The 25,554-nt window shown below is 40.9% G+C and overlaps 1 protein-coding gene and 1 long non-coding RNA gene across 4 annotated transcripts in view; one reads left to right on the top strand and one right to left on the bottom strand.

Annotated features, from left to right (window-relative positions):
• The first annotated feature begins 6,837 nt into the window (after window positions 1–6,837).
• LOC146300638 (uncharacterized) lies at window positions 6,838–8,830 on the top strand. The gene is made up of 5 exons (XR_014729606.1): window positions 6,838–6,946; window positions 7,727–7,789; window positions 8,055–8,243; window positions 8,337–8,421; window positions 8,614–8,830. It is a non-coding gene; the product is annotated as an uncharacterized LOC146300638 (long non-coding RNA).
• Window positions 8,831–9,611: 781 nt separating this feature from the next.
• Window positions 9,612–25,554, bottom strand: part of washc5 (WASH complex subunit 5) — a 93,295-nt gene continuing 77,352 nt past the window's right edge. For all 3 annotated transcript variants that reach the window (XM_084704079.1, XM_084704071.1, XM_084704088.1), the window contains exons 22-29: window positions 14,739–14,841; window positions 14,570–14,649; window positions 14,342–14,445; window positions 12,142–12,271; window positions 11,925–12,021; window positions 11,577–11,730; window positions 11,144–11,231; window positions 9,612–11,036 (exon numbers count right to left, since the gene is read on the bottom strand). In XM_084704079.1, the coding sequence (XP_084560205.1) occupies window positions 10,980–11,036; window positions 11,144–11,231; window positions 11,577–11,730; window positions 11,925–12,021; window positions 12,142–12,271; window positions 14,342–14,445; window positions 14,570–14,649; window positions 14,739–14,841 (813 nt within the window). In that variant the 3' untranslated portion in view covers window positions 9,612–10,979. The remainder of the gene's footprint in view (window positions 11,037–11,143; window positions 11,232–11,576; window positions 11,731–11,924; window positions 12,022–12,141; window positions 12,272–14,341; window positions 14,446–14,569; window positions 14,650–14,738; window positions 14,842–25,554) is intronic.

Consider the following 25,554-nt stretch of genomic DNA (forward strand, 5'->3'; position numbering starts at 1 on the left):
CTTTTCCCCCTGTTGCCTTCTGAATGCACATTGATATGTATATTGATACATTGATACACTGTATTGTGGTCACCTAGACTATTCTAGGTTGTGGTTCAGTGAAAGCACAGCTTCTTCAGTTGGCTATCATTGTTAAATACTACTTGAGAAAGCATATGTTCACAGATGTCAATAGGACATTACAATTACCTGAATGACTTGTAGTGATCGGGAGGTTATGCCTGTTCTGATGATGGCATAAACCATGTTTGATGATTGTTTCTGTTGCAGGATGGCAGGCAGGTAGAGGAGCTGTGATTGCTGCAAGGGTACACCTGTGATCTGTGCCTCGGTTCTTAATAAGCTGTGCCCTAATATGCTGGGTCTCTCTATTACTAGCAGGAACATCATCACTGTTTGCTTTTTAGTTTGTAATGATTCTCTACACACTCTACACTTGCACTGATCCCACATCCACTCCCTACACTACTAATTTACATGACCCTCACATCCAACAGTTTCTTTGTAAGCCCTTTTTATTGAATAAATACACTGTTATCCTTATTTTCTGTGCCTTGTCACACTGCCTGAAGTGCCTACGTATCTGTCTATTCTTCCTTCATATATGAACCCGGTTATGACAGCTTTAAACAAGCACTGGTTGGCTACACCTCATGCCGGGCTTATAGAGATGTGTGTATTGGCACTTTGAAAGGTTTGAATGATTATATCCACATATCAATGTATAATTATTAAATGTCAAAATGTTCAAAATGTGAATAGCCTACAAACAATTAGCATACTACAGGCTAGAGCCGATTCTAGGTTTTAAAACATGCTCAAAATGAATACTGGATCTTAAAATGGATAACTAATCATTAGAGTACAACAAGCCATGATAGAACATACAACTCTGACAGCACTTTAACATGTTCTAAAAACCTTTAATCGTTTGTGTACATCAGTGTGAAAATGTATTTTTTTTCATCCCAACAGTAGGGGGTGCAAAAGCACCCCCCTGCACCAGTTGTAAAATCCTCTATGCTACAGGCTTTGCACAGTTGGCTACTATAGTTCTTAATAAAGACATTTTAACATATGAAACATGTAGCCTAATGCACGACTTGATTTCACTCAATAAGGTTTGAAAAACAAGTCAATGAAGTTCTCAATAAAGACATTTTAACATATGAACCATGTAGCCTTATGCACGACTTGATTTCACTCAATAAGGTTTGACAAAACAAGTCAGTGACAGCGGCGACGTAGCTACTTAGTAGGTGTGTTGTTTGGCGACGACGGCTTAGTGACGACGTACTTATCTCAGACGTACTTAGTAGGCGTAAGTATTTTGTATACTTTCTACTTTTCTAGGAATGTCCCTTTCCGCTCGCCATACTCCTGGTAAGCCTAGGAATGTCCCTTTCCGCTCGCCATAGACGTGTAGCCCGTCTGCAATGATGGACGCCGCTACGCCAAGCGTTTGCAACGATGGACCTTTTTATATACCTTTTTACTACCTACAAGTATAAGTGTGAATAATAACATTCATGGGTAACATTGTCTAAACATCGTTTAAAAAACAGCAATTTAATGCAATCTTTACCAAAGTGGACAATCTTTGTCTGCAATCTTTCGACCAGTGTTAGCAGCAGCAGGTCTTGTTGAAGCCAGAACGATAAAGCTAATCTACCCACATAATGGGACCGTGCTAGTTTAGCATAGTACCAGCAGGCTAGCAACTCAAAAGTGATTTTAACTAGAAATAAGAAGGCCTATATGATCCCTTGGATAGTAATATCCCTATAATCGCGACCAATGTCAGCATTCAACTAAGCATGGTTAGTGTTATTTAAATTGATGAATTACTGTGCACCCTGAAGCTACAGATGTAGAGCTGGTTGGTGATGAATCAGCATCAGGGGTTCAGGTGAGAAGTTGAATTGTCCACTTTGGTAAAGATTGCATTAAATTGCTGTTTTTTAAACGATGTTTTGACAATGTTACCCATGAATGTTATCATTCACACTTATACTTGTAGGTAGTAAAAAGGTATAAATATAAATCCATTATTTCATTGCTTAGAAGTCCAGTACAGATGATGTAGGCCTAGTACAGCTCCATAAAACCTTAACCAGTTACCTACATATATATATATATATTTTTTTTTTTGGGGGGGGGGGGGGGGGGGGGCCTTCAGTGTCCCTACCAAAGCTGAGACCAAACCTACGCCCTTGTTTGTATGTGTCAGACAATTGTTCTTTCATATAGCCGGCGTCGCTATTTTAGGATGCAGGATGGGTTTACAAAAGGAGTTTGATTAGCCTCCTATAGGCTACTTGCTCAGGTTAGGTGCGCTAGGTTTATAAAATACCTTTGTTATTGTTTGCTGTGAAGGTAGCGTAGTTAGTTTGTTTCTGTATTGATTTTGTTACATTGTCATAATGTATTGATTGTCTTAATATTTTGATAATAAACGATGTTTCTGCATTTAAAGTTACTTGTCCTTGTGCTTGCATTCAATATTTGGACAATAGTATTTGCTGGAGTCCTAAGTCACTATCAAGAGAGAGCCTTTTTATGTGTCCCTGACAAAGAAGAGGTGAATAGTATGAGTTGTATGTGCTGGTTTTAAAATGTTATACAATTTCATTTATTTTAAGTTGCTTTATGTGTCCACAGAAAGATTGTTTTTCACCACCACTGTTCTACCATTTAGTCTGATTGTTAGCTGAGTTCCAGTTCAAGTCTTTTATTGTCAGATGCACAGAACAACACAAGGTCAGACTGGGCCCTGAAATTCTTAGGACAAGACAACGCAAAGCAACCCGGCATAACATATAAGTACTCTGAACATATTACATCTATGATAACAAAATAAAATAAAAACTCCTAAATATACAATACAATATACTAAACCTGTAATACACATAATAACCTATACTAACCGTTTAAACCTATACTAACCTAAAGACAAGTGGGGTAACAATTAGTGCAATATTGCTGATAATGCAACCAGTAGCTGAAAGTGACAGTGTGTAAAGTGGCTAGTGAGAAAGTGGTGAGAATTTATCAGTCTCCATTCAGAAGCTTGATGGCCCTTGGAAAGAAACTATTCTCCAGTCTACGTGTGCGAGACCGAATGCTTAAATATTGCCCGCCAGAAGACAACAGGGAAAAAAAACTGAAGGATGGGTGGTAACAGTCAGCTTTCCTGAAGCATCGTGTGTGGTAGGTGTTCTGTAGGGCTGGAAGCTTCCTGCTGATGATGAACTCAGCAGACCTGACCACACCACGTAGGGCCTTGCGGCCCCTGTCTGTGCATCTCCCATATCACACTGTAATGCAACCAGTCAGTATGCTCTCTATTGTGCATCTGTAAAAGTTAGTGAGGATGACTGAGTCCATGCCAAACTTCTTCAGTCTCCTCAGGAAGAACAGGCATTTCCGGGCAGCTTTAACTACCGTGTGAGCAGACCAGGTGAGATCATTGCTGATGTTCACCCCGAGGAACCTGACGCAGCTGACCTGCTTGCAGCTGACCTGAAGCAGCATGCTCCTCCTCCTGCCGCCTCCTATAGTCCACAATAATCTCCTTAGTCTTGTTGACATTGAGAGGTTATTGTCCTGACACCATGATGTCAGGGTATCAACCACCTCTCTGTAGGCTGATTCGTCACTATCAGAGATGAGGCCCACAATGGTTAACAAGGAGGTTGGACCTGTGCGTTGCAAGGAGAGCAGGAGAGGGCTGAGCACACAGCCCTGGGGGATGCCTGTGTTGGTGATCAGTGTGGATGAGGTGCGGTCAACTATTCTCATCACCTGTGTCCTCCCCGTCAGGAAGTTGAAGATCCCCTTGCATAGGGAGGTGCTTAGTCCAAGGTCCACAAGCTACGAGCTGAGTCTGGAGGGGATTATGATATTGACTGCTGAGCTGTAGTCAATGAACAGAATCTTCACATACGTATTCCTTTGTCCAGGTGGGAGAGAGCGGTGGGCATAGTCAGGGTGATGGCATTGTCTGTAGACCTGTTGTACCGGTATGCAAACTGCATAGGGTCCAGGGTGGGAAGCAGCGATGAGCAAATGAATGTTTTGACTAGCCACTTGAAGCACTTCATGATGACAGAGGTCAGTGCTATCGGGCAATAGTCGTTCATCCAGTTGACCTTGGTGTTTTGGGGCACAGGGACGGTGGTGGTCCTCTTGAAGCAGGTGGGGAGTACAGACAGGCTGAGGGAGAGGTTAAAAATGTCTCAGCTAAATATAAAAAGGTTAAAATCAGACTATTATTGTTATTAACAATTGTTATATTGATTTATTTGTTGTTACTTTTAGAACATACAATAATAGCATTTATAGGCATACAATTACTTGTGTAGGCATCATTATTTGAATAAAAAATCAAGAGTGATAAAAAAAAAATCAAAAGTCAAGAGTGCTTATAGTGCTTTGATTCAATATTGAAGAATTACATGAATTAGAATATTTGGGTATTGTGTGCCTTGTTAGATGGGTCTTGATCTGGTCTGGGTCCCCAGGAGGTGTAGATGTACATTCATAGAATGGTCATATTTGAAAGGAAAATTCATGAGTCATAAGTTTCTTAGACGTTGTATTCATTGAGATTAGCAGACGCTATTATACAAAGTGACATACAAATATGGGATTTAGTGCTAGTTGGCACAGCAAGTAAACTAACAATTTAGTGTAATTGAAGGATATTGATACACATTTGTACTTTTCTCCAAACTATCATATTCTTACTCAACATATCGATAACACAGGCTTACTGACAACTGGGACTGGGCTGTGAGTGTGAGGAAAGGCAAAAAACAATGACATACTAAATAGCTACGTCGCCGCCGTCACTGACTTGTTTTTTCAAACCTTATTGAGTGAAATAAAGTCGCAAGGCTACATGTTTAATATGTTAACATTTCTTTTTTGAGAGCTATCCACCTTATTCCTAGCTCCCATGATCCATTTCCGGAATTATGGGCGCGACTTCTGGAGCAGGCGATCGTCATGGTAACGCTCATAAACAGTCATTGCGGTAAGCTAATTCTGATGCGAAATAAAACATGTGGGAACACAGCCTGTTACACCAGAATCGGGACAGTGTGATCATACCTATGCCTTCTACTATCGAGGGATGGGAGGCCAATCTGAAAAAGTGGCCTCAAATAACGTACAATAGCATATTTAGCTACTTTATTAACTCTGTTGCTACGGACGGTGAAGCGATAAGTAACCTGAAAAGCTCTGAGTCTTATCAGTAGCTAGGTACCTCCACAGCAATAAAGTTGGTTGCGTTTTAATCAAGGAGGTGGGATACAACCTTATCTACCTTAAAGCAGACATAGAGCCTCGTCAGAGCCTCAAAAATCACCGGTTCTGGGTTTTAGTTTCATCGTCAGGTGAAATAGGAACGGCTGGGTGCTCATGCGTAGCTGGACCAGCACACTAACCCACAAAAATTCATATATGAATAATTGCATCCCACCTTTACTGCAACTAAATCTGTGGAGGTCTTTCGTAGCCTAAACACAAAGTAGGATGCGGATTTCCTCCGTCGGCTTTTCGTCCACAAAATGAAATGAGTACACATAGCCTACGATAGTGTTTCAGGTGATCTCTTCAAGGCTAGGTTTTTCAGCTACATTCTTTTGTAGTCCTTACCTGTCGGCAGGCGAAGGAAACTGTACCGTTTGTTACAAGAACAATCCCTTTTTGTTGTGGGTGTGTGTTCAACACACTGTCGTTGAAGCCACAGATTTAGCTAAATCTGGTTGTTAGCTAGTAAAGCCGCAAACAGCGCAACAGGTAGCCTACCAGAGCTCCGCAATTACATTTTATAACAATGATAATAACAATCAAATTACAACAAGTGTTTAAAAACAAACCAGTTTTAGTTAAATTACAGTTGAAATTACTTTCGAAAGAATCACTGTTGACGGCTGGCTGGGACTAAAGTATAGCCAGAGAATGTCATATAGAGAGAACTGCCACTCTCGGGAAACTTCCGGGTTCTGAACTGGTTGAAATTCCATGTGAGGGCACTAACGAGCGAGTGCAGAATGAATGGAGGTCTATGGAGCGGTACCCCTCAAAATCCACTTTTCTCAGGATATAATTTTTTGTCCAGTAATTTGAATTCTGAATTCGAAAGGGGAGTCAAAAAAAATACACAATGCCGGGTTTTAGATTTTTTGAAAGTCGCCTTTCTGTTCTAAAAAGCTTTAGAAAATGTCATTGACGTCATACACATCGTGCGACCAGAGCTACCGCTTGACGGCAAGCTCTGGTCACTTACTTTTTTCTCTCAGGCCATCGACAACACAGCTGACAGGTTAGGCTCTCCCTGTCAATACACATGCTTGAAAGAGTTTTGGCTTGCTAATGTTGTTGCTAATGTTGCTAATGCTCCGACATTCTACTGATTCCGCTTCGGATGCTATCAAGCGGGAGCTCTGGTCGTATCAGTCCTTTACTAACCAATCAGCATTCAGTAGCAGAATGCTAGCGTGTTATGGGCAACAACGACTCACCATGTAATAAAATCAAAAGGACATAAGTACTCGTTCATTCAATTTTCGTCCTATAATCCATGTTGAACATGCACAAACTACAATCAAATCGGAGATTTTTCAACGACAATCAGGCGAAAGAGACAAATTTAGCCGTTTAGCTCCATAGACTCCCATTCAACATGCACTCGCTCGCGATCACCCCCAGTGGAACTGTGGTGGAACTGCAGCCAAATTCGGTACAATGGGGTTTAATTGGGAGTGGCAAGGCTCTCCTTAAACAGGCTCTGCTGCCCCTCAGTCTGCCACTGAGCAACAACTTTGCGCATGCCCATTTTAACGCATGGCTGAAACTGGGGTTCCTCAACAGATTTTGCAGGGGTCCCATCGTCTTTCACGTTTTGGATTTGACCTGGACATAAGTTACTTGAAAGGTGAGTTTCTTTACAGAAATAGTTCTAAATATATAAACATATTTTCAGAAATTGAATGGGGCATATAGGTTTGAAATTGAGGCTATTTCGCTTGTTTATGTGCTATCAGATACACATTGTTTACGTTAGGATTTCGCTAGCTAGGTTAGAAAGTTATGTTGAAATACTGAAAATGCATACATGTTATCAAGGTTTAGCGTCTCACAAATCACCCACAAAAGAATCAGTGAAAATAAACGTTCAGAACTGTTAGAAATCCTTGTTCCAAAATAGTTTATTTAGCCCTGAATTTTCAAAGACTGGAGCTGGCGCGTGGCTGATCACGTTCATTGTCGGTCATGGCATGCACAGCAATGGCGTTCTTTAAAAGTATCATGTCACTAATTTTTCCAATTTGTACATGACATCTGTTTTTGGATAAGTTTTTTCGTTTTAACCTTGAGATGCGCGAGTTATAAATGTTTCCGACGCTTTCACCAGAGGGAGTCTTTAATTAGCTTCCGTTACCTAGCAACCTAACATAATGCTCGTACCAATGCTACTACTTGCTGGTGTTACTTGTTAGCCTACTAATTGTATATTTTGAAGCCATACTATAGCATTTGTCATATAGGTTTTACCCATCGGAAAATAGTCGGTTGGAATGTTCAGAATCACACATGTGCAACGCTATGCTGTGGGGGCCCTGCTTTCGAACGATCACATATGTGAACCATGAACCATGGCAAAGGTTATGTTTTGAAGCAAAAGCATGACTGTAAACTTTTGCATCACCCCTAGGTGTCAACTCTGGTCTGGTGGAGGAGAACCAATTGGGGGCCCAGGAAAACAGCTGGCAGCCAGGCAAGTGCAAATATAAGACACTCAAAGCTCAAAGCTTCTCAATAACATTGCCAACTCATTGTAAGGCATACTTAAGTTGTTCTGATCATGGTAGGGGGATACATATTTGTCAAAACAACAAATGTCGTCATACTAATGCTTTGTAAACAACCATTCAAGGTAACATTTGTTATTTACATCAATGGCATAGCTAATCTAGACGAACCTCAGTGTATGCCAATCATGCTAACTCTTGTAAACTTGCTTTACTTGTCTTTAATGACAGACACATTACAGGTTATGCTTCGGAAGATGGAGACATTGGAGTAGAACCAGCGAGAGGTTCTCCTATTCAGGCGACTACAGGGCAGACACTGAAGAGGTGCCAGTGATGGACCTACAGGTGGCCCAAACACAGGCTGAACTCCAAGACCTTGAGGAGCACCTTCAGGTGCTGGAGTTCCGAAAGAGAGTGGTAGGTGTTTTGAGATGCCATGAACTATGGCTTATACACAGCGTTCAACGCTCAAACTGGTGCTAACAATAAGTTCATGACTTCTAATTGCAGATGCTGTGATGAAGTGGAAGACGGGACGGGGAGAGAAGGCTGTGGAGCTCCTCATAGCGGAGACACTCAAACACGCCCCAGCCAGGTGAATGAATCATGATTGCAGCTTCCATATCCAACCTTTCACATGGCTATGTGACAAACTAGAATCCCATAATCTTTTTTTGATGATGTATATTATTCTAGATGTGATTTTTTTAATGACTTGTATAGCACCTTTCAAACGTGCAATTATGTTGATGGGACACTAACTTATTTTGTGCTTCTTTGTCAACAGACAGGACCTGTAGCGGGGACTGGCAGAAGATGTTCATTCACTTTTTGGCACTTTGTTTGAAATAAAATGACGATACATGGAATGTTACATGGAAATGCTGCCTTGTTTATGATTAGCTTGAGTTAGGTTACACACCACACAAACATAGTCCTCCTGAAGTTGGCTATGTAGCCTATTATACAAGAACAAGTAGCATTTGGGGCAAATTAGGTCTGCATATGAACCGCCCCAATATACGCAGTAGAATTGAGGAATATAGGTTACGTAATTAACGTCGCAGTTACGGACTGGCAACGTCGGAAAATTACGTTGCTAGGAGGTTACAGTTACGGACTGGCAACGTTGGAAAATAACGTTGAGGCAACCTTCTGGCGTCCCACAGATGCACGGTCCCGCAACGTCGCCAAAGACGTTGCGACAACGTATGTTTGGTCATCGCGTGACGTTGCGACAATGTAAGGGCAACGTAACTGTGTACGCTGGGTCCCTGCCACAACAGAGACACTGTCTCGGCATCCAAGCAGAGAGCAGTGACACATTCTCCCTACAAAAGGAATACTGAACCAAGGGTGGAGGCCAGGGAGGCGGAGGCAGCAGATTGAAACAGTGAGCATCCTGTGTCGCACTAAGCAATGCAGAGAGCAGAAATATCCTGTTTAAATAGCCCGCCCTGCTAAGAAGGTGTGCCCCGACTTGGAGTCTCCTGCATGAACCAGTTCTGCCTGATTAGCAAGCTATTTCTACTAATGTTTTGTTAGTGATTGAATGGTAATGTAGGGTGACCAGACGTCCTCTTTTACCCGGACATGTCCTTTTTTCGAGACCTAAAAAATGCGTCCGGCAGGGATTCCAAAATCGTCCCCCCCCCCTCGCCGACGCAAAGAAGTGTCCTCTTTTTCACAAACTCAAATCTGGTCACCCTAGGTAATGCAAGCTAGCTAAAAACAATGTTAGTTAGCTTGGCTAAACTGGTTTTCATAGCAACAGAAATCAACAAATCAGATCAATCAAACTTTATTCAGAAAAGGGGGGGTGGCGGGAACATATACAGTAAAAGTGAAATGGAACGCATCTTTCTGCCTTGAAGCTGCGTGCGCATCCTCATTGTTTGTAACACAAGACATCATCTGTAAAGATAACATCCAGGCTAGCAATTTTGCCAAATCTGACTGCAGTTTTGTAAATTTTGAAGCATTTGTCATTTTTGTCTATCGGAAAATAGTCAGTTGGAATGTTCGAAATTGCACATGTGCGACATTGCGCCGTGAAACCCGTATTTGAACGATCACATATGTGCGACGCTACTCCTTAACGGGTTAAACAAATGGTTTTGGCATTAACATGCCACTAAAATGACAGCTTGACACAAAGACTAGACTAAAACTAAAATTGAAACAGGTCGCCAAAAACAACACTACTACGGGCAATGGTGGGCCATTTGGGGTATGGTAGTTACTCATGGCCTATACTCTCAATGTTTCAGGATTTTGAGAACTTTTTTACCATTGCACACAAAATCGGAAATGCAATTACACCAAGGTCCACAAGGGATTTTGCTAAAAGCCAAGGAGTGAGGGTGGGGCCTTGGTCAGCCCACAATTTCCAGAAAGGATGTGTGTGCGTCTCGTCAATCTTGCATGTGTGTCAAGGGCCAGGATGAGTCTGTGAGAATTTGAAGCGTGCGCGCTGTGGAGCAAGGGAGACAGGATTTTGGAAGAAGCCATAGCAATTAGTCAAGCATGCACATTTCAAATATTCACAATAGATCTACTTTGCATCTTACATTCAACTATTTCTCAGATTTGTGTACAAAACATTGTCAAGAGTCTTCATATGAACTTTTGATTGAAATAGAGTTTAATCAGTTTTTGACCGGTGGATGTGTAAAGATTATTTTACCATTAGCGATTAATTAGATTTCCTTTAATTCAATCATTTTTGGAGATATGAAGTTGCCTTCGCACATGGTAACATTTTGTAGTGTCTTCCTCATGTGGAAGAGATCTAGTCCCTAGGTAAATGTGGCACTTATTAACTGCAAAATGAATGAAAAACTAAAATGTTGTATAATTGGTGTAGGATAAGGTATGAGCTTCAGGTTGTGGTCATTGTGTCTCTGCAACTGTTTTCCAGTGTTAGTGTAATCAACTGAGAAAAAGCATATGATTTGTTAAAAGATGTATAATCTCATTAGACAATGGCACATTTACAGCACAAAGTTGGCAAAACAATGTTGGTTATTTAAAATGTTAATCTAATTTACAACTTCATTATTGCATTAGTGATACATTGATGGTCAAATGAGGCCTCAAGTAAAAAAAAAATGAACAACAGAAATTAGACTGAAAAGATCTTCTTCCAGATTTTCACAGGACCGTCCTGAACTCGTCAAAGATGAAACTGGGCACATGAGCTTCTGCCACCTACGGTTATAAAGACCAATCAGTAAACGATGCATGATTTTCAATATCACCCGACAAAGAAAATACTGAGGAAATACTATGTTTTGTTGTTGTTATTCAATTCCTACCTTGCGGGGAAGTTTAGTGTACCGAACATAATCTTCTAGGAACATCAATGCTCCAACAACATCAGATGGCATGTCTGGGATTCTCTGACTGCAATGGCAACATTCAGAATCAGCTTAATTCAGGCCAAGTAAGGTTGCACACACAAGGAATTTACTATGGCAGGAAGGTATACACGGTAAACATGTAACAGTTTTAAATATAAAATGTAGGAAATAGAAAATGTAGAAAATAGAAAATGTATAGAACATTTACAACAGTATCTTAATAATTCTAACCACTACTATGCAATGTAAATTATTTTATAAAAAATATGCAATACAAATAAAATGATTTTTTTTAAAGAAATCCCCCAAAAGAAAAACAGAAGAAAATTGAATTATGATGGACAAAATATTAAACCATTTAGAGCTTTTGATTTAACATAATATTTACCTGGTGCACTGTTCCATTATGGATCGAATAAATTGACCAATAAGAGCTAAGAATTGCTCAGTGTATCTGGAGTGAAACTGCTTGAGAAGGGTGAGCAGACCAAGCACCAGTGGGGGCCAGTCAACAGGGTCTGTGGCTTTCCTGCATGTCATCCCTGTACAAAACAGAAATAACTCAACAAAATGCAGAAACTAAACGCAATGCCAGTTTGTGATAAGATAAGATTGTGGCTGTTCTTGCTCCGGTATCAACTGAGTATAAAGGATGTGCTATGACAGTAAGCTCTGGAAAGGTTTTCAGGCCTCAAACTGACTTACTTATCAAACCATCTTTGTTACATTGGCTCACCTTGGTTTTTGCTATACTGCAGTTTGGGCAGCTGAGCAATTATGAAGAGGAAGTTCACGATTGGAAAATAAGGGAGGCGCTTGGTGGTAATGTAGATCTACAAGACATGAATTGGACCATTCTCTATTATATTTGTCATTTGCATTCTCTTACGATTGTTGTCTTTGTTCAAATGTAAACCAAATCACTATAGTGCTGTCTTCCCTTCTGTACACACCTTGTTGAGTGGATTATGTATGCCAGCAGCCTCCAGGTATGCTGTGATCTCGTATAAGAGAGTGTTGTCCTCCTTGGGGTAAGGAAGTGATGGGTCCTGGTAGTGGGCCTCAATGTCTGCCAGAAGAGACCTACAAGCAGAGATATTTATACCAGTTAACATACAAAGATGCATAATACATTAAAGGGGCGATTGATTGCTATACCGATTTGAAATGAACATACAGTGAACCTCAAACTCCATTGACAACTCTTTCCTATGCAAATTTCAAAATGAAAAAATTTGGCTGTAAAACGCTAGCTTTTCAACAAAGCCACCGGACTGACGTCAGTCCAGGGACAGACTTTTTTGGATCTGGTCTGTATCTTTGTCACGCCCCAAAATTTACATCCAGACCAGCCTGAGGTAGCGTAGATCTCCGATACTAGTTTAGCTGCGCGCTGCTCTGTGTAGGCTACTTCTTAGGAATTACAAAGAAGAACGTTTTGAATTTTAACAAGGATATTGAAAATGGACCACGGTCATAAATGCTGTGTTCCAGGCTGTACAGGGAAGGTTGACACTCAGTCTTCCCAAGGAGCCAAACATTTGACAGGCATGGCTGCTGTTTGTCTATGAGAAAATCCCAGCAAAATTCGACACTCAATTATTCATTTCCTCTGAATATTTCACCCAAGACAGTTTTGACAACCTTGGACAATTTCAAGCAGGATTTGCTAGAAGCTGAACCAGAAAAGAGGTTCCGACCGTATGCTCATTGCAACCGCAAGCTGTAAGTACAGTATGCTAACAGTTATTAGCAATGCTAACGTCTCCTGTATCTAGCATAGGTAGAATGCTAAATACGTTTCTAACATAAACATACTTTACTTAGCAAATGACTCTAGCTAGACTAGCTGCAGTCGGCATTAGAAGGGAACCTTCAGAAAAAATTGCCAGAAAACGAATAGCAGTCTGGCCTATTGCTTACGCCTGTCTAGATTATCTATTTGAAAGAACTGGAGAAAGGCAGGTGCTAGATACAGGATACGTTAGCATTGCTAGTAACTGTTACCGACAAATCATACTACAGCTTGCGGTTGTGATGAAAGTAAGGTCGAAACGCACCTCTTTTCAGCACCAGCTTCATAACAAATCCTGCTTTACATTGTCCCAGGTTTTCAAAAACGTCCTTGGTGAAATGGTTCGCGCAAACGTGTCGAGGGTCAAACTGCACAGGGATCTTATATGCTACGCTATAGACAAACATCAGCCATGCCCGTCTAGTCAATGTTACCTAGACTTATCTGCTTTTTATTAACGATGATTTGCAAGGAATGCAAGAACAGCTAGGTAGCGAAAACACCTAGACTGTAGGCATGTAAACTAGTTTAGCTTGCTAATGCAAGAGCATAGGTAGAATGTGTGATGATTTAGCCTAGTTTATTGGCAATGGAGCTAACGTTGTTAGCACAATGCATGATTGTCCAGATCTTTGTCAGGTTATTTTTCAGCAAGATATCTAGAGCTAGCTAACTGAAGCTGAGTTGAATCACGATATAGTTTGGTTGCTAAGCTGTAATGTTCTACCAACCTAAGTCAATCCAGTTTGCTTCAACAACAAAAGTGGAAACAACTTACGCTATCATGTCAAATTATATGTAGTCAATCTGTTGAAAACAGTGTTGTGTAGACACAATAGATTTGTTCGCGCGTTTTTATTTCTAGTCTCCAACGGTGAGTGCTGTTGGCCGTGTTGCGTTTTTGCTCCCCAGCTTCACTCATTGAAAACCAACCAAACAACGCGCAACTCATCTAAATATTAATGAGCATACCATAAAAGGAGAAAAGCGTTTTTTCCCCGAGAACATTTCAGAGGATCTATCAGGGGGCATAGAACAGCACCCGGGCCATTTTCAACCCAACCAATGTTACATACCCTATTCGGAGACCTTAAGGAACAGTGTGAAATACCCCAAAAACCCAGTCAATCACCCCTTTAATAATGAACCTGCTACATTGTAGGGGAAAATGTTTTCATACTGCAGGCAGTAGTTCACAGTTCTGTGAACCATCTGATACAATTAACTTATTATGCCAATAACTTGAGTAGAGTTATTGGTTATATGAACATTGAACATTTTGTAAACAACAGCATTGTCCTCTCCTGTTTGCATTATCATTTTGAAAAGGGAAGGTGGGTGTTGAGAGGGAGACTGACTTGTTGAGGTTCTCCAGAGCTGCAGCGAGGTGTTTGGAATCAAACTTGCAAGAGTAATTCAGCTCGTTGGCAATCTGCTGCCTGAGGATCTGCATCTGGCCCACCTGGATTGTGACAAAAACATTGTCATTGATCCTTGATTTCTACATGCTGCAATCTCACAGAGCACAATATTACATTGTCCAAGTAGTGACTATTGTCGTGAAAAACCAGAAAGGTATGACAAACCTTCACGATAGCCTCCAGGTAAGAGCCCCAGATCTTCTGTGTTTTGGCCACAGCACTAGCATAGACTTTACTAGCATTTGCTGGGATGGAATAAATACCTTAATTTATTACATTTGATGGATCAGGGTATTATTTACAATGCTTCTGACAATACTATCATGATACCTACCAACAATGCCTTTAACTGGGTTGACGGCACTCAACATGGATTTAAAGATGTCAACCACTGCCTTGTCTCTTAAAATGGTTCTCTGTAGCATTGTCAGGAAATTCTGATGGGAAATTAATGAAAACATTTGTTTTATCCATACAGTACCCTACAATGTTCTGTGAACCATCTGATACAATTAACTTATTATGCCAATAACTTGAGTAGAGTTATTGGTTATATATTTTCCCATTGTCTGTGAATGAGCAAACATTACAATTGAATTACACACTACAAAATACTGTACTATATGATTACTCTGTGTTGTAAATCACAAAAGCCATGTCGAGCTGTCAATTAGAATGACTGCTGAGTCACTAGTGAATTCCACTGATGTAAGTTATGATTTTCTTTTACATACAGATAGGTCTCGATAAAAACCAACTGTGGCCCAATCCCAATGTCCACCTTCACAGACTTACGGACCTTGGAGCACGTTCTCGCTATGTGAGGGCTTATGGCTGTCAAATTGTCAAGTGTGCCGACATTTTGAGCCTATTATGCACCCTTTTCGTAAGTCTGCATTTTTGGAGAAGGGTTAAACTGAAGACCTCTCTCCTCAGGCTGTTCTCTACTCAGGTCCCTCTCATCCAGTTGTTACTGTCCCCGCTGGTTGGAGGATGTACTGTATTTAAATTAATAACTTACGTTAAACTTGGGTTTTAGCAGAAATCAACAGTGTTTTACATAGCAAAAATGTGTATTGTGGCTAGTGTTACGTATGGAAAGGTAGTTGGCTAGACCCATATTTATGCCATAAACATAGGCTAGTATAAGACAACAAAGAAGTAGAATGGTAAACAAACAAGCATGGAAGGTGCAACCAACCTTGACGTAAACATGGTTAGAAACTAGAATATGTTGTATTTTTGTATTTTTTTGGGAATGCTGAAATCTGAAATTATTTTTTTTAAATGGCTGAAAATACAGAAATGAGAAAATAAGCTGTTAGCTGAGATTAATTAAAAAAATGTGTGAATCACACAAAAGAGGGAGTATGGAAGCTGAACTGCATCATCTAACAAAGCTAAGTGCTTAAATACAATGCAGGAGAATAAGTTTGAAGGTTGTGAAGCAGTCGAAGAAATAGTTGAATTTCAAGAGTCAGTGTGGAACTGCTGAACTGCATCATCTAACAAAGCTAAGAGCTTAAAGGTCACATGACATAAAAACTTCACTTTAGGAGGTTATTTAACATTAATATGAGTTCCCCTAGCCTGCCTTTGGTCTAGCCTGGTCCTAACCAGACTCTCGTACATTTCATTTGTACAGAGGGTCTGGGATCTCTCCATTGACAAACGTTAACTTCCTTGAAGGCGGGTCCTCTGTTGAAGTTTAAAACTATTGGATCCGCCCAGAGCCATTCTGATTTGCCATAACCAATCGCAAGCGTTCGCCTTAGCCAACTCCTTCACCACTACTGTAACGGAGCTAGCTGCCGTAGCTGGAAAATCAAACTTTTCCCAAACCCTGTGGGGAGGAGGGGCACAACATCATGGCCACCAACAAAACTCAGCAAGGAATGTTCTTGCTCCGGCTTTAAACTATGGATATTCGGCAGCGTTGCCACAACCGCAGAATAGTTTAGCTCGCATCTTTCTCCGCCGCCATTACTGAACTACTCAAACTAGTGCACAACATTAACGTCATCGTTCTCAGCCACTCCCCGTTTGCTGATTGGACCTACAAAAAATGTGTTTCTGGAAACCGACTTCAGAGCCGAGCTCCCAGACCTAGTACAGAAGCAAAATCCAAATTGAGCGGAAGTACGTAGGAGGGCAGAGCCAGGCTACCTTTGGTCCCCCAGTGGCTAGAATGTTCGATAGGTGTAAACCAAGCCCTGGGTGTTCTTCTCCGCCTTTGAGAAAATGAAGGCTCAAACGCTCTGTTTGAAAATCTGCTCCTTGTGACGTCACAAGGAGCCTCTGCACAACCAGTGCATATCTTAATTTTATTTTCGCTGGAAATGCTCCGACACAACCTCTCAAAGTTTTGCATGTCTACACCAAACATTTCAGCCACCACTGTTTCCTTAACTTGAGCCAATACAAAGTTGGCCTTGCTGACCGTCTGAAATTAGATTCTGGATCAGTACTCCTTGGTCCAGCTACAAACCTCGGACAAGGACGTCAACTAACGCTATATCATTTTGTTGCTTACTGTATGGTTACCTAGCTTGCTACCCTTAGAATCTGGCTGTAACATGATCTCTGCAGCTATCAGCTGAGGTAGGGGAGACCGGGGCTGGTTGTCAAAAAGGTTGGTTGTCACAGAGCTCATTACAGCCACACCAGGGGGCGCTGTGTAAAATGATTCTCATCAAATGTGTGCCCGCTTTGTCTGAGGTCATTCATGTTGTCAGTATGGAAATATTGCTAGCATTCCTGGCACAAGATAATAAATTCACATTTCAATGGGTAATAGTAACTATTTACTATTGCATAACATTTATTCTGTAACTTTGTACGTTTAACTTCTCAATTTTGTAACTTTTGTTTAAAAGTAGAAGGGAATAGCTAGAATTTCAGTACATTTATTAGATGCTAGGTCAAGCCATGTGGTTGCTAGCTAAACATTTCGCTCAAGAGTTCAGATGGGGTTGGTTGTCACACTGGTATGGGGGTTGGTTGTCACAGTTTAAATATATAACAATATTTGCAACATTAATTTTTTTACATTGTATCGTTCGATTCCTTTTTTGTACTGATAGATAATGTTTTTATTTTATGTTTTGCTTTATTAAAAGCCTTCATATTTATGTGCCTGCCCTTTTCTGTGGATAAATAAACACCCGGGTAAAGACTAGGGGATTTAAGCACATATAGCAGAAACTGTATTGGCACATTACGTCTTGGTTTAAGAACATTTTTAATTGTTTGGTATCTCTGAGTTAAGAAAAAACAATATTTCTTGTTGCAAATCACATTGGCATTGACAGTGACAACCAACCCCACCCCATGTGTGTCACACTTTCTCGGAGTATATTTTGTGGCTTATAACTTCAAGTTGAAACGCGTTATGTTGATAAGAGATATTAATTCACATCCAAGACCTTAAGCTCTGGACCAATAATGAAATTTGGATTCTATATTGTAGGCTACTAGTGCTAAGAAATACTGGCGAGAGTAAAAAGTGTGACAACCAGCCCCGTTCTCCCCTACTGTCGCTAATGTAAAGGTAGATAGCATCAAGTATGTGTGTGAATACACATTCGGTAACGCAGTGTTGTACGCTTCGTTGTTATGTGGATAACGTTCTGCTGTTGGCGTCATGGCGCGCGCGATATCCGCCTTTCCCCACATTGAAATGACTGTGTGCAGCTCTGCAAACCAGGGTTATCAGATGAGAATGGGCAAATTCGAGGCATCTTGCCACTGACATCCACTGTAAACATTAGCGGATGGTGCTGCCTCTCTCCGCCTCATTTAGCATTTTCAAGCTACAGACACAGACACAGCGCGTTCTGAGGAAAGCTCATTGTGGGACTACTCGTAGTGGCTATAATTCTGCACCAAGGTTAAATTTCGGGAAAGAGACTTCAGATCCAGTAATATAGCTGCAAGCAGCAATGTGGTGGCCAAGCAGTCAAATGACCCATAAAACACTTTAGAAATCCTCAGAACAGGGTTCCGAGTGCATGCAGCAAGTTTGGTGTGAATCCATCAAAGATTTGCTGAGATACGACCCAACTTCCTGTTGGCTGGCTTAATGGCACATTTTGACTGCCTGTACCGGGCAAACGGTTCTGAAAATCAAAAAATCATGTGAAACCCTTTGTGAGGCTTGGTCTGAAGATACTCTCTGCCAAATTTGGTGAAGATTGGACAACATGTGTAGGAGGCGTAAAGAAAAAACGTTTTTCAATTAATTCAAAATGGCGGCCGGATCAATTCGGCTAATATCACAAGTTATCATGTATCACACACGGGATGTCCCAACATATCATGAGACAAAGGAATCACTTAATAAAAGCAAACAAATCAACAGTTATTGGCCAAAACACATTTTTGCTTCCTGCGGCCACGCCCAGTGATCACATGACACCAAATTAATTGGACAGCCTCAGAAGAGGGTTCCGAGTCATCATATTAAGTTTGGTGTTGATTTCTCAAAGATTAGCTGAGATATGACCCAACTTCCTGTTTGGTTGCTTTGTTGCCAATTTTGATTGGCTGTACCGGACAAACGGTTTTGAAAATCGAATAATGGAAAATCTATAACAACGGAAATTGACGTCATAGGCTGTGTTGAACTCGTCTTGATCCAGGGAATCCAATGGTACCTCATTTTTGAAAATCGGTCATACGGTTCAAAAGTTACGTGTGTAAACACAAGTCCAACTTTGACCAGTTGGTGGCGCTAGAGTGCTCCAATGAGAGACATGAAACTTGGTGAATATAAGGAGGGGACTGTGCTTAAAAGTGTGCCAAATTTCACAACTTTTTACCATACGGTTCTAGGGGCTGCCATAGACTCCAATGACAGAAGAAGTGTAATAATAATAATAAATATAACTGCAAGCAGTAATGGCGGATTCCTCCAAACACTGCGAACCATTGAAAAATGTTTATTTTTGACAAATTGTAACTGTATAGAAAAATGTATGCTGCAGAATTACCAATGGCATACCAAATCTGAAATGCAATACCATCAAGATCCACAAGGGCCTTTATTTCAAGCCAGTAAGTGAAGGAAGGGGGCTTGGTGAGCTTATCCATTCCAGAAAGCCTTGTATCTTTATGCATTAAGGCGTGGCCTGTAGCGCCACCTATGGGTAATGGTGGACCATTTGTGGTGTGGTAGTTACTCTTGGCCTATACTATTAATGTTTCAGGATTTTAAAAACTTTTTACCATTGCATATAAAATCGGAAATGCAATACCAACAGGATCCACATGGGCTTTGGGTAAAGTGTGGTAGTTACTCTTGGCCTGTACTGTCAATGTGTCAGGATTTGGAGACCTTTTTACTATTGCATACAAAGTAGGAAATGCAATGACACCAAGGTCCTCAAGGGCCTATGCTGATATTCAAGGAATGAGTGGGGGCTTGGTCAGCCCACACAGTCCTGATATGTTGCGTGTGTGTCTTGCCAAGCCCGCGCGTGTCAAGGGAAGAATGAGTGTCTGAGAATTTGGAGCATGCGCGGGGAGGAGCAGGGGACACATTTCATTGTAAATTTCCCTAGAAATTAGCCAAGCATGCATGTTTCAAAGATTCACCAAAAATCGACCTTTCATCTTAGAGTCAACTTTTTCTCAGATTTGTGTACTAAACATTCTCAAGAGTCTTCATATGAACTTGTTTGACTGGCTTACGTGTAAAGCATTGCGAACCATTGAAAAATGTATATTCTTGACAAATTGTAACTGTATAGAAAAATCAATGCTGCAGAATTTCCAATGGGATACCAAATCTGAAATGCAATAACATCAACATCCACAAGGGCCTTTATTTCAAGCCAAGAAGTGAAGCGCTTTAATCTTCACAAGAAGTGAAGTGCTTTGTGCTTTAGGGCGTGGCCTGTAGCGACACCTATTGGTAATGGTGGGCCATTTGTGGTGTGGTAGTTACTCTTGGCCTATACTATCAATGTTTCAGGATGTTTTTAACTTTTTACCATTGCATACAAAATCGGAAATGCAATACCAACAAGATCCACATGGGCTTTTGTTAAAGTGTTGTTGTTACTCTTGGCCTTTACTATCAATGTTTCAGGATTTGGATAACTTTTTACCATGGCAAACAAAATCTGAAATGCAATACCATCAAGATCCACATGGCCTTTGCAAAAGACCAAGGAACACTCTCCTGAAATGTTGCGTGTGCGTCTTGCCAAGCCCGCGCGTGTGTCAAGGGAAGACCTATGGGTAATAGTGGGCCATTTGTGGTGTGGTAGTTACTCTTGGTCTATACTATCAATGTTTCAGGATTTTTATAACTTTTTACCATTGTATACAAAATCGGAAAAGCAATACCAACAAGATCCACATGGGCTTTTTGTTAAAGTGTTTCTTTGCCTATACTATCTATGTTTCAGGATTTTGAGACCTTTTTACCATTGCATACAAAATCGGAAATGCAATACCATCAAGAGCCACATGGGCCTTTTTTTCAAGCCAATAAGTGAAGGGAGGGGGCTTGGTGAGCCTATCCATTCCAGAAAGCCTTGTATATTTGTGCTTTTTGGCGTGGCCTGTAGCGCCACCTATGGGTAATGGTGGGCCATTTGTGGTGTGGTAGTTACTCTTGGTCTATACTATCAATGTTTCAGGATTTTTATAACTTTTTACCATTGCATACAAAATCGGAAATGCAATACCAACAAGATCCACATGGGCTTTTGTTAAAGTGTTTCTCGGCCTACACTATCAATGTTTCAGGATTTGAGACCTTTTTACCATTGCATACAAAATCGGAAATGCAATACCATCAAGAGCCACATGGGCCTTTGCTAAAGACCAAGGAATGAGTGGGGGCTTGGTCAGCCCACACTCTCCTGAAATGTTGCGTGTGCGTCTTGGCCGCGCGTGTGTCAAGGGAAGGCTGAGTGTGTGTGAGATTTTGGAGCACGCGCGGGGAGGAGCAAGGGAGACATTCATTGGAAATGTGCCTAGAAATTAGCCAAGCAAGCATGTTTCAAATATTCACCAAAAATCGACCTTTCATCTTACAGTCAACTTTTTCACAGATTTGTGTTAGGAACATTCTCAAGAGTTTTCATATGAACTTGTGATTGAATCAGAGTATCAGTTTTTGAATGGCTGATGTGTAAAGCATAATTTTAGCGTTAGCGATAAGTTCAATTTGCTTTATATCAATCATTTTTTGAGATATGAATTTGCCTTTGCACATGGTAACATGTTGTAGTGTCTTCCTCCGATCTACCAAGGTTAGTGTTGATATCTCAAAGATTTGCTGAGACATGACTTCACATCCTGTTTTGCGGCTTTTCTGATGAATTTGATTGGCTGTACCGGACAGACGGTTATGAGGATCAAAATTCCTTTGATAACTTTTGTGAGGCTTGGTCTGAAGATCATCTCTGGTGATTTTGAAGAAGATATGACAAAAATTGTAGGAGGAGTAGGCTTTCAAAGGTTTTTGATAAAACCGGAAATGGCGGGAAATCTATATAACCGGAAATTAACGCCATGGTGTGCGTTGAACTCGGCTTGATCCAGGGAATCCAATGGTACCTCATTTTTGAAAATGAGTCATACGGTTCAAAAGTTGCGTGTGTAAACACAAGTCCAACTTTGACCCGTTGGTGGCGCTAGAGTGGTCTAATGGGAGACATGAAACTTGGTGTAAGTATAGAAGTAACTGTCCTTAATGAGTGTGCCAAATTTCTCAAAAAGTTACCATATGGTTCTAGGGGCTGCCATTGACTTCCATGGCACTAGAATAAAAAAAAAAAGAATAAAACTAACAATAACAATAGGTTTCCTCCTTACGGAGGAATCCTAATAAGAAAAGGTAGAATCACTTATGTGGCTTCGCCGCTTCGCGACTTGGCCACTAAATATAGCTGCAAGCAGCAATGTGGTGGCCAAGCTGTCAAATGAACCATAAAACACTTTAGAAATCCTCGGAACAGGGTTCCGAGTGCATGCAGCAAGTTTGGTGTGAATCCATCAAAGATTTTCTGAGATACGACCCAACTTCCTGTTGGCTGGATTAATGGCAAATTTGACTGCCTGTACCGGGCAAACGGTTCTGAAAATCAACAAATCGTGTGAAGCCCTTTGTGAGGCTTGGTCTGAAGATACTGTCTGCCAAATTTGGTGAAGATTGGACAACATGTGTAGGAGGAGTAAAGAAAAAACGTTTTTCAATGAATTCAAAATGGCGGCCGGATCAATTCGGCTATTATCACAAGTTATCATGTATCACACACGGGATGTCCCAACATATTATGAGACAAAGGAATCCCTTCATAAAAGCAAACAAATCAACAGTTATTGGCCAAAACACATTTTTGCTTCCTGCGGCCACGCCCAGTGATCACATGACACCAAATTAATTGGACAGCCTCAGAAGAGGGTTCAGAGTCATCATAATAAGTTTGGTGTTGATTTCTCAAAGATTAGCTGAGATATGACCCAACTTCCTGTTTGGTTGCTTTGTTGACGATTTTGATTGGCTGTACCGGACAAACGGTTTTGAAAATCGAATATCCTTTGATAACTTCTGTGAGGGTTGGTCTGATGATAATGTGTGCCAATTCTGGGGAAGATTTGAAAAAAACAAAAGTAGTTGAAGCGAAAAAAAGTGTTTCCTTAAAATTCAAAATGGTGGAAAATCTATATAACCGGAAATTGACGTCATAGGGTGTGTTGAACTCGTCTTGATCCAGGGAATCCAATGGTACCTCATTTTTGAAAATCGGTCATACGGTTCAAAAGTTACGTGTGAAAACACAAGTCCAACTTTGACCAGTTGGTGGCGCTAGAGTGCTCCAATGAGAGACATGAAACTTGGTGAATATAAGGAGGGGACTGTGCTTAAAAGTGTGCCAAATTTCACAACTTTTTACCATACGGTTCTAGGGGCTGCCATAGACTCCAATGACAGAAGAAGTGTAATAATAATAATAAGAATATAACTGCAAGCAGTAATGGCGGATTCCTCCAAACACTGCGAACCATTGAAAAATGTTTATTTTTTACAAATTGTAACTGTATAGAAAAATGTATGCTGCAGAATTACCAATGGCATACCAAATCTGAAATGCAATACCATCAAGATCCACAAGGGCCTTTATTTCAAGCCAGTAAGTGAAGGAAGGGGGCTTGGTGAGCTTATCCATTCCAGAAAGCCTTGTATCTTTATGCATTAAGGCGTGGCCTGTAGCGCCACCTATGGGTAATGGTGGACCATTTGTGGTGTGGTAGTTACTCTTGGCCTATACTATTAATGTTTCAGGATTTTAAAAACTTTTTACCATTGCATATAAAATCGGAAATGCAATACCAACAGGATCCACATGGGCTTTGGGTAAAGTGTGGTAGTTACTCTTGGCCTGTACTGTCAATGTGTCAGGATTTGGAGACCTTTTTACTATTGCATACAAAGTAGGAAATGCAATGACACCAAGGTCCTCAAGGGCCTATGCTGATATTCAAGGAATGAGTGGGGGCTTGGTCAGCCCACACAGTCCTGATATGTTGCGTGTGTGTCTTGCCAAGCCCGCGCGTGTCAAGGGAAGAATGAGTGTCTGAGAATTTGGAGCATGCGCGGGGAGGAGCAGGGGACACATTTCATTGTAAATTTCCCTAGAAATTAGCCAAGCATGCATGTTTCAAAGATTCACCAAAAATCGACCTTTCATCTTAGAGTCAACTTTTTCTCAGATTTGTGTACTAAACATTCTCAAGAGTCTTCATATGAACTTGTTTGACTGGCTTACGTGTAAAGCATTGCGAACCATTGAAAAATGTATATTCTTGACAAATTGTAACTGTATAGAAAAATCAATGCTGCAGAATTTCCAATGGGATACCAAATCTGAAATGCAATAACATCAACATCCACAAGGGCCTTTATTTCAAGCCAAGAAGTGAAGCGCTTTAATCTTCACAAGAAGTGAAGTGCTTTGTGCTTTAGGGCGTGGCCTGTAGCGACACCTATTGGTAATGGTGGGCCATTTGTGGTGTGGTAGTTACTCTTGGCCTATACTATCAATGTTTCAGGATGTTTTTAACTTTTTACCATTGCATACAAAATCGGAAATGCAATACCAACAAGATCCACATGGGCTTTTGTTAAAGTGTTGTTGTTACTCTTGGCCTTTACTATCAATGTTTCAGGATTTGGATAACTTTTTACCATGGCAAACAAAATCTGAAATGCAATACCATCAAGATCCACATGGCCTTTGCAAAAGACCAAGGAACACTCTCCTGAAATGTTGCGTGTGCGTCTTGCCAAGCCCGCGCGTGTGTCAAGGGAAGACCTATGGGTAATAGTGGGCCATTTGTGGTGTGGTAGTTACTCTTGGTCTATACTATCAATGTTTCAGGATTTTTATAACTTTTTACCATTGTATACAAAATCGGAAAAGCAATACCAACAAGATCCACATGGGCTTTTTGTTAAAGTGTTTCTTTGCCTATACTATCTATGTTTCAGGATTTTGAGACCTTTTTACCATTGCATACAAAATCGGAAATGCAATACCATCAAGAGCCACATGGGCCTTTTTTTCAAGCCAATAAGTGAAGGGAGGGGGCTTGGTGAGCCTATCCATTCCAGAAAGCCTTGTATATTTGTGCTTTTTGGCGTGGCCTGTAGCGCCACCTATGGGTAATGGTGGGCCATTTGTGGTGTGGTAGTTACTCTTGGTCTATACTATCAATGTTTCAGGATTTTTATAACTTTTTACCATTGCATACAAAATCGGAAATGCAATACCAACAAGATCCACATGGGCTTTTGTTAAAGTGTTTCTCGGCCTACACTATCAATGTTTCAGGATTTGAGACCTTTTTACCATTGCATACAAAATCGGAAATGCAATACCATCAAGAGCCACATGGGCCTTTGCTAAAGACCAAGGAATGAGTGGGGGCTTGGTCAGCCCACACTCTCCTGAAATGTTGCGTGTGCGTCTTGGCCGCGCGTGTGTCAAGGGAAGGCTGAGTGTGTGTGAGATTTTGGAGCACGCGCGGGGAGGAGCAAGGGAGACATTCATTGGAAATTTGCCTAGAAATTAGCCAAGCAAGCATGTTTCAAATATTCACCAAAAATCGACCTTTCATCTTACAGTCAACTT

The sequence above is a fragment of the Hypomesus nipponensis genome, chromosome 2 (assembly GCF_054491055.1).
Source record: "Hypomesus nipponensis isolate SF chromosome 2, ASM5449105v1, whole genome shotgun sequence".
Taxonomy (NCBI): Eukaryota; Metazoa; Chordata; class Actinopteri; order Osmeriformes; family Osmeridae; genus Hypomesus; species Hypomesus nipponensis.